The sequence below is a fragment of the Anas acuta genome, chromosome 30 (genome assembly GCF_963932015.1).
Source record: "Anas acuta chromosome 30, bAnaAcu1.1, whole genome shotgun sequence".
NCBI classification, from domain to species: Eukaryota; Metazoa; Chordata; class Aves; order Anseriformes; family Anatidae; genus Anas; species Anas acuta.
Window position 1 is genome coordinate 146,327 of NC_089008.1, and position 8,953 is coordinate 155,279.

The 8,953-nt window shown below is 52.2% G+C and overlaps 1 protein-coding gene across 1 annotated transcript; it reads left to right on the forward strand.

Moving 5' to 3' along the window:
• Positions 1-7,233: 7,233 nt before the first annotated feature.
• LOC137846073 (olfactory receptor 14C36-like) lies at positions 7,234-8,160 on the forward strand. Its single transcript, XM_068663694.1, has one exon. The coding sequence runs from the start codon at positions 7,234-7,236 to the stop codon at positions 8,158-8,160; it is 927 nt and encodes a 308-aa protein (XP_068519795.1).
• Positions 8,161-8,953: the final 793 nt, after the last annotated feature.

Here is an 8,953-nt window from a genome sequence, read left to right on the forward strand (position 1 = left end):
CCACTGTATTGGACTTTCGGAGGGCTGACTTTGGGCTGCTCAGGACACTAGTTGGTGGAATCCCATGGGAGGCGGTTCTGAAGGGCAGAGGGGTCCAGAAAGGCTGGGCGCTCTTTAAGAGGCAAATCCTAATGGCGCAGGAGCGGTCTATTCCCATGCGCCCAAAGATGAGCCAGCGGGGAAGAAGACCAGCCTGGCTGAACAGAGAATTGTGGCTTGAGCTTAGGAGAAAAAAGAGGGTTTATAATCTTTGGAAAATTGGGCAGGCCACCAAGGAGGACTATAAGGATGTAGCGAGGCTGTGCAGGGACAAGATTAGGAAGGCCAAAGCTCATCTGGAGCTCAATCTGGCTACTGCTGTTAAAAATAACAAAAAACGCTTTTATAAATACATCAACACAAAAAGGAGGACTAGGGAGAATCTCCATCCTTTACTGGATGTGGGGGGAAACTTAGTTACAAGAGATGAGGAAAAGGCAGAGGTGCTCAATGCCTTCTTTGCCTCAGTCTTTAGCGGCAAAACCGGTTGCTCTCTGGATACCCAGTACCCAGAACTGGTGGAAGGGGATGGGGAGCAGGATGTGGCCCTCACCATCCACGAAGAACTGGTTGGTGACCTGCTACGGCACTTGGATGTCCACAAATCGATGGGGCCGGATGGGATCCACCCAAGGGTACTGAGAGAACTGGCAGAGGAGCTGGCCAAGCCCCTATCAATCATTTATCAGCAGTCCTGGCTATTGGGGGAGGTCCCAGCTGACTGGCGACTAGCAAATGTGACGCCCATCTACAAGAAGGGCCGGAGGGCAGACCCGGGGAACTACAGGCCTGTCAGTTTGACCTCAGTACCAGGGAAGCTCATGGAGCAGATCCTCTTGGGAGTCATCATGCGGCACTTGAAGGGCAAGCAGGCGATCAGGCCCAGCCAGCATGGGTTTATGGAAGGCAGGTCCTGCTTGATGAACCTGATCTCCTTCTACGACAAAGTGACGCGCTGGGTGGATGAGGGAAAGGCTGTGGATGTGGTCTACCTTGACTTCAGCAAGGCTTTTGACACCGTCTCCCACAGCATTCTCCTCAAGAAACTGGCTGCTCTTGGCTTGGACTGGCGCACGCTTCGTTGGGTTAGAAACTGGCTGGATAGCCGGGCCCAAAGAGTTGTGGTAAATGGAGCCAAATCCAGTTGGAGGCCAGTCACTAGTGGCGTCCCCCAGGGCTCGGTGCTGGGGCCGGTCCTCTTTAACATATTCATCAATGATCTGGATGACGGCATTGAGTGCACCCTCAGTAAGTTTGCAGATGACACCAAGCTAGGTGCGTGTGTCGATCTGCTCGAGGGTAGGAAGGCTCTGCAGGAGGATCTGGATAGGCTGCACCGATGGGCTGAGGTCAACTGTATGAAGTTCAACAAGGCCAAGTGCCGGGTCCTGCACCAGGGACGCAATAACCCCAAGCAGAACTACAGGCTGGGAGAGGAATGGTTGGAGAGCTGCCAGGCAGAGAAGGACCTGGGAGTGATGGTGGACAGTCGGCTGAATATGAGCCAGCAGTGTGCTCAGGTGGCCAAGAAGGCCAACGGCATCCTGGCTTGTATCAGAAACACTGTGACCAGCAGGGCTAGGGAGGTGATCGTCCCCCTGTACTCGGCTCTGGTGAGGCCGCACCTCGAGTACTGTGTTCAGTTTTGGGCCCCTCGCTACAAGAAGGACATCGAGGTGCTTGAGAGGGTCCAAAGAAGGGCGACGAAGCTGGTGAGGGGCCTGGAGAGCAAGTCCTATGAGGAGCGGCTGAAGGAGCTGGGCTTGTTCAGCCTAGAGAAGAGGAGGCTCAGGGGTGACCTTATTGCTCTGTATAAGTACATTAAAGGAGGCTGTAGCGAGGTGGGGGTTGGCCTGTTCTCCCATGTGCCTGGTGACAGGACGAGGGGGAATGGGCTAAAGTTACGCCAGGGGAGTTTTAGGTTACATGTTAGGAAGAATTTCTTTACTGAAAGGGTTGTTAGGCACTGGAACGGGCTGCCCAGGGAGGTGGTGGAGTCACCATCCCTGGAAGTCTTCAAAAGACGTTTAGATGTAGAGCTTAGGGATATGGTTTAGTGGGGACTGTTAGTGTTAGGTCAGAGGTTGGACTCGATGATCTTGAGGTCTCTTCCAACCTAGAAATTCTGTGATTCTGTGAATCCAACATCTTCCTGGAGCACCTGACTGTTTTGCTCAGGGCAAGCAAGCACCTCCCTTGACACCAAAACCTATCCCTGGAGAACCCGTGCCTCTTCCTGGAATAACCAGGGATCTCCCCAGCGTACCCAAGCATCTTCCCAGCACACCCAGAAACTTTCATATCACCGCCTGGGCTGAAGGTCTGCAACACCGTTTCTGCAGCAGACACTTGGTTCCCCTTGTGCTGTGGGGGCTGCTCAAAGCCAGCCCCTGCTCAGGCTGCAGCAGGACTTTGGCCATTGCTCACTCCCCTCCCTGTCCTGCCCTGTTCTGCCCTCTGCTGCCTGCTGCCAGGGGCTTCTATCCCAACTGAGGCCTTTCTGCACCCCTGGCCCTTTTTCACCAGTGGGCTGCCATGTCACAGCCCCACTATGACACCTTGGTGACACATGCACCTCTGCCCCCCTGCCTACTGTGACACCTGGGTGACACAGGCAGTGCTACCCTCCTGTCCACTTTGACACCTGCTTGACACAGCCACAGCTGCTCCCCTGCCCCACTAGGACACCTCAATCAGACAGCCACCAATGCCCTCCTGCCCACTGGGACACCACTCAGTATCTATATCTTTGAACTCAAAGGTTTGTCAGTGACAGTTAAATTTAAAAGAATTTGACAGATTCACCCCCAGAAAAACAAAACAAAAAAGTTCTGGCAAATTCCATAAGCCTCACAGGTAATGACGAACAAACAATTCTTGTAGTTTTAATCAAAAGTGATGGTGGTTTTATTTCTTTGTGTGTTTCTTGTCCATATTTAGCAAGCTTTTAATTTTCTGAAAGTTTAAAGTTACAGACATATGCTTTCCTCTTTCTCTAGCTTGGATAGTTCTCTTAAAAAAGATTTATTTCTAGCTGCTTTCTTTACTCTTCTGTTCAGAAGAATCCTCATGGTTTGTGTCTTGTCCTTGTCTCTATATTTGCTTGGTCAGGTCCGCGTCTCAGCACTTCTGTTTATTATCATAGAATCGTCGAATCGTGTAGGCTGGAAAAGACCTCTGAGGTCTTCTGAAGTCCAAGCACTAACCCAGCGCTGCCAAGTCTACCACCAAACCCCATCCCCAAGCACCACATCTACACGACTTTTGCATAGCTGCAGGGACAGTGACTCAACTGCTTCCCTGTGCAGCCTCTTCCAAGGCCTCACAAGCCTTTCAGGGAAGAAATGTTGCCTCATATCCACCCCGTACCTCCCCCAGTGAAACTTGAAGCCATTTCCTCTTCTCCTGTTGCTTGCTGCTTAGGAGAAAGGCCAAAACCCTCCCTGCTACAACCCCTTAAGAGGGAGTTGGGAGAGCAATAAGGTCGCCCCTGAGCCTCCTTTTCTCCAGGCTAAACAACCTCAGCTCCCTCAGTCGCTCCTCATAAGACTTGTTCTCAAGATCACTCACCAGCTTTGTTGTCCTTCTCTGGACACGCTCAAGCACGTCCATGTCCTCCTTGTAGTGAGGGGCCCAAAACTGAACACAGTATTCGAGGTGCGGCCTCAGCAGAGCCAAGTACAGGGGGACAGTCGCTGTCCTCGCCTTGATGGCCGCACTGTTTCTGATCCCAGCCAAGATACTGATGGTCTTGTTGGCCACCTGAGTACACTCATGTCTCAAACTCATTGCTCATTATTTTTTTAATGCCCCTTCAAATTCCTCCTTCAGTTTAGAACTCCTCAGTCAGACCGCCTTGTGTGTGTCAGCATCCCCATGTTCTGTCCCATTCCTTACCAATTGGCACAACTGACCAGGTCTGGCTCCCATCATGGTCTCCCTTATCAGCATCCGTCGCTGCACTGGAAAAGGCACACTTCTGCGTACCCTTACACAAACCACCCAGGAGGCTTTGGGAGCTCCTTGATGACATCTGGCTGACATGGGTGACTGAGGAGCCAGTGAAGTGAGGTGACCTGCAGGACCTCATCCTTAGAACTCAACATGAAGTGCTCAGGGATTTGAAAGAGGTGAGAGGGTAGAGCTGAGGATGCTGAGAGAGAGGACCAAGGCAAAGCAGTGGAGTTGAGGTGAGCAGGGTCTGCGGAGGGACCTTCCTGGAGGATTCCTTTGGGATATGGCCTTTTGGAAGGGACTTTAAAGATTCTATAAATGCAACAGCCCTGCCATGGGCAGGGATACCTTCCACTAGACCTGCTTGCTCAAAGCCCTGAACAACCTGGCCTTGAACACTTTCTGGGATGGGGCATCCACAATTTCCCTGGGCAGCCTCTTCCTAGGACTCATCATCCTGATAAGAAAAGAATTTCTTCCTCATACCTAATCTAGATCTCCCCTTCTTTGGGATTCAAACCATTTCTCCTTGGTCTATCGTCTCCTCGTCAAGCTCATGAATGGTCCAACCTGACACACATTAAGTAAGCAAAGTGGCAGGAGGCTGGCATGAATGAGAAGGCACTCCTGACCAGTAGGGGATCATGGGGCATGCTCCTGGCTAGACAGAGGGTCCAAGTCCAGCTGCTGGAGGGGTGCATATTGTATGTGTGTCTGTACAGGTGCATGTTCAACCAGAAAATACCCTAGCAGAGAACAAGCCCAACATTCATTCAGTTTGGTCCTGGCTTTGCTTGCTTTGTAGTGTCATTGGGTGTTTCAGAGATGGTTCTCATGGCAATTCCTGCCCTGGTCAGAATTTCCTCTAAATGAGTACCTCTTTCAGTGCCTGTAGAGTCCTGGCACTCCTCATGCTGTTATCCTATGAGCAACTTGACCATCAGAGTGAGCTATGTGGATCCAACCATGAATAGGTGACAAAATGCAGCTTCAGTGCAGGGGGTATTGACCTTGGGAATCTCCAGCCTTCAGCCAACAGAAACCCCTGAAGTTGGCAAGGAGACGTGGCCAGTGCTGCACAGGGGCAGAATACCTGCATCCATGAGTGCAGGGTTGGACGTAAGCAGCTGAGAGGGGACCCTGATGAGAAGGCCTGGGTACTATGAGGACACCTTAAGAGCCAGTGGGACATGCTGACAGGGAGCAAGGCCAGCTCCTTACAGGGCTGCACTAGGGGCAGCATGGGCAACCCAGATCACTTGAGTTATCCCCCTTGGCTCAGTGCTGCTGTGGCTACCTCTGGAGCAGTGTATCTCAGGGTGCGGCTCCAGGTTTTGCAGGAGTGCAGAGAAAGTGAAGAGTGTGGAAGGGAGGTCTGCCAATGTGGGCTTCAGGGCTAGAAGCACATGAAATGAACAGTTTGAGAGACCTGGTCTCCTTTGGCCCTGTGTTGTGGTGGCTCCAGGCAGTAGAGAAGTGTGCAAAGAGGGGTGGCTTCCAACATGTAGGTGCTTTTCTGCCCAGTAGGAAAGAGCATGAGAATGAATGAATATCACAAAATGCAGCTGCGAGCACTAAGACTGAGGTGGAGGAGAAAGGTTTATTGAAGGACAGAGGTCACCCAGAGCCACTGGCTTTGTGTTTCATGGAGTACTGATGTAGATGGAGAGACATTGGTCATGTCAGGATGGTGTTCAGGTGAGAACAACGTGGGGAAGCAGCGTGGATACTGAAGACCTGCAGGAGTCCAGGAGCCCATGAGATATCCTCCTGTAGCCTTGTACTTGGCATTGTCCATCCCCATCCTGAACTGGCCAAGCAAGAGCCGTAAACCCCACCGGAGGGACAGGATCTCCCTTCCTGGAAGATGGGCTTAGTGCCTAACTGTTGGACTTGATGAGACACATCAAAGTTTCCTCAGCCTCAGGGCCATCTTTACTTGGTCTTGGTGTCCCCATCATCACTGCCTGCATTTTTCTGCTCTAACAAGTCCCTGGGGAGGCACTCACAGTAATGTTCCTCAGTGGGGCCATTAACACTGTGAGAGCCTGTGGGGTTTGTCTCAGGTTTGGACTACTTGTGAAGCTGCTTCAGCCACCCCGCAGCAGCTCCTCTGCAAGGTGCAGCAGGGCTGGGGGCACTGTGTGCAGCTGACATGGAGAGAGGAGAGAAGGGGGATAGAGTTTCAAGGCGCCCTGGGTGTAGGAGCGAGGGAAGGGAGAGGAGAGCTGGCTGGGGGAGAAATCTTCACAGCCACCTCCCCATGGTAGGTCTCTGGGTGCAGGGCAATACCACTGTGCATCCCACCAGGCTCTCCTGGAGCTGGCACAGCCCTCAGCCGATGGGAGCTGTCAGGAGGACACTCGGTGTTGGAGTTGAAGGGCATGCAGGGCTTGTGTGCTGCAGGGTCAGCGTGCAGGGCCCGAGGATTCCCTCATCTTGGGGCCAGCTGCAGGCTGTGAAGCTAGAGATGGAGACAGCAGTGTCCAGGGCTGTGGTGCAGAGCAGGGTCCCTGCTGTGCTCCACGGACTGTGTGCTGGGGCAGGGTCTCTGTTGCCTGCCAGGCTCAGCACTCAGCCTGCCCGGGAAGCTGCCCAGGCGCTGTGGTGAGAAGCTGTGGGCGGAACGATGACCCTCGGCAGGGCAGAGCAGGATCCTGCTGCTGCCCAGAGTCTGCTGCCTGGGGCAGGCTGCTTACAGCCCCACACCTCTGCAGGGCATTGCACAGTAGAACTGCAAGGCAAGAGCTACCTGAAGGCAATGCAATTTCTACAGTCTCTGTTTCCATTTCTCTGACTGGGTGCTGAGGCAGAGGGATGGTAATGGAGTAGTAACATCCGTATTAGAGACTAAGGCTCCTTGAGCATTGCTGCCGCTTTGAGCCACCTTTGTTGTTTCTTAAGGGATTATTTGACCTTCTCCTCATGTTCTGAGATCAGAGAGATGTCCTTGGCCTGTGGACTTCTCAGATGACTCCTGGTTCCCTTTTACATGATGCCGTAGACCAGGACGGACTGCTACAGAGTCCACAGCACAGCCCCCTGCTTGTTGTGGCACCCTCAGAGCACCAACCAGAGGTAAGCCAAGGAGCTGCAGAAAGCTCTTCCTGAAGCCAATGAGGCAGTGTGGTGTTTGTAGGGTATTCTATGAGACATGCAATGGATTTTAGTCAGAGAAGAAATTAAATTTTGCACTGTCTTTGCTTCTTTTGGACAGGCTCCCTTGCTCAGAGATAGTACATGTGTAACAGCAGCTCCATCACTGAGTTCCTCCTCCTGGCTTTTGCAGACACATGGGAGCTGCAGCTCCTGCACTTTGGGCTCTTCCTGGGCATCTACCTGGCTGCTGTCCTGGGAAACGGCCTCATCCTCACTGCTGTAGCTTGCAACTACCGCCTCCACACCCCCATGTACTTCTTCCTCCTCAACCTTGCCCTCATCGACCTGGGCTCCATCTCCACTTCTATCCCCAAAGCCATGGCTAATTTCCTCTGGGACACCAGGGAGATTTCCTACTCAGGATGTGCTGCACAGGTCTTTTTGCTAGTCTTTTTAATTTCAGCAGAATTTTCTCTTCTCACGGTCATGGCCTATGACCGCTACATTGCCATCTGCAAGCCCCTGCACTATGGGAGCCTCCTGGGCAGCAGAGCCTGTGCCACCATGGCAGCAGCTGCCTGGGGCAGTGGCTTTCTCCATGCTGTGCTGCACACTGCCAATATTTTTTCACTACCTCTCTGCTGTGGTAATGCCCTGGACCAGTTCTTCTGTGAAATCTCTCAGATCCTCAAGCTCTCCTGCTCAGACTCCTACCTCAGGGAAGTTCAAGTTCTTGTGGTCAGTGCTATTCTATTTGGGGGGTGCTTTCTTTTCATTTTACTGTCCTACGTGCAGATCTTCAGGGCTGTGCTGAGGATCCCCTCGCAGCAGGGACAGCACAAAGCCTTTTCCACGTGCCTCCCTCACCTGGCTGTGGTCTCCCTCTTCATCAGCACCATCATCTTTGCTCAACTGAAGCCACCTTCCATATCCTCCCCATTCCTGGACCTGGTGCTGGCAGTCCTGTATGCGGTTGTGCCTCCAGCAGTGAATCCCCTCATCTACAGCATGAGGAACCAGGAGCTCAAGAATGCTATGTGGAAAGTGATGACCAGGTGTTTTTCATAATCAATTAACATTCTTGCCTCTCCTCCTCTGAAAACCATTGAAAACCTTACTCACCATAGGCGATGCCAATTGGTTTTATTTGTTGTTTGGTTTTGTTCTTACTTTCCTGTAATATTCTGAGTAATTTTGTTCACTTTGAAATAATATCCCTCATCTTTGTTCTAAATTTAAACCATATGAAGTATATTTTTTTTCTTATATCTTTTCTCTGAGGCCTTTTGTGTGACTACAGAGGCAGTGACCATGTGCAGAGGTGGAAGGAAAAGGGTCGTGGCCCAGCAACATGGCCAGGGAGCACCAGCACTGGGTCTAAGCAGAGTTGATCCTACCTGCCACTGCCAGCCTCTCCTGCTGAGCCCTGCTGGTGATGTAAGATCGGGCTGCTCCTGTAGCTTGGTGCTAGCTACTAGCTTGCTGCTGTGTGGCTGTGCTGGGACCAGAAGCAGGGCCAGTGGGCATTTTGGTGACACAGCTAGCCTCTAGAACAGCATTTCCCTCCTAAAAGGGACGTGTCTGAAGGCTCAGGTCATCTTTTGGGGTTGCTGTCACATCAGAACATGCTCAAAGAGCATCCCAAAGGCTTCCTGGGACATAGGATGTCGGGAGACAAGAGCAGACTGGGTGCAGGGGAGACATGGGAACAGAAACTCTTTGCACCTGATACTACCAACAGGCACATCGTACACACGTGGAGAGAGGAACAAGAGTGAGCCCAAAGGCCATCACCTATCCCTAGGGGTGACATGAAGGCCAGTGGGGCAGACAGCATCTCTAGGTCCTTTCATCCTGAGAG

Coding starts and splice junctions, on each gene's coding strand:
- LOC137846073 (XM_068663694.1), top strand. CDS start 7,234: ATGTGTAACAGCAGCTCCATCACTGAGTTCCTCCTCCTGGCTTTTGCA.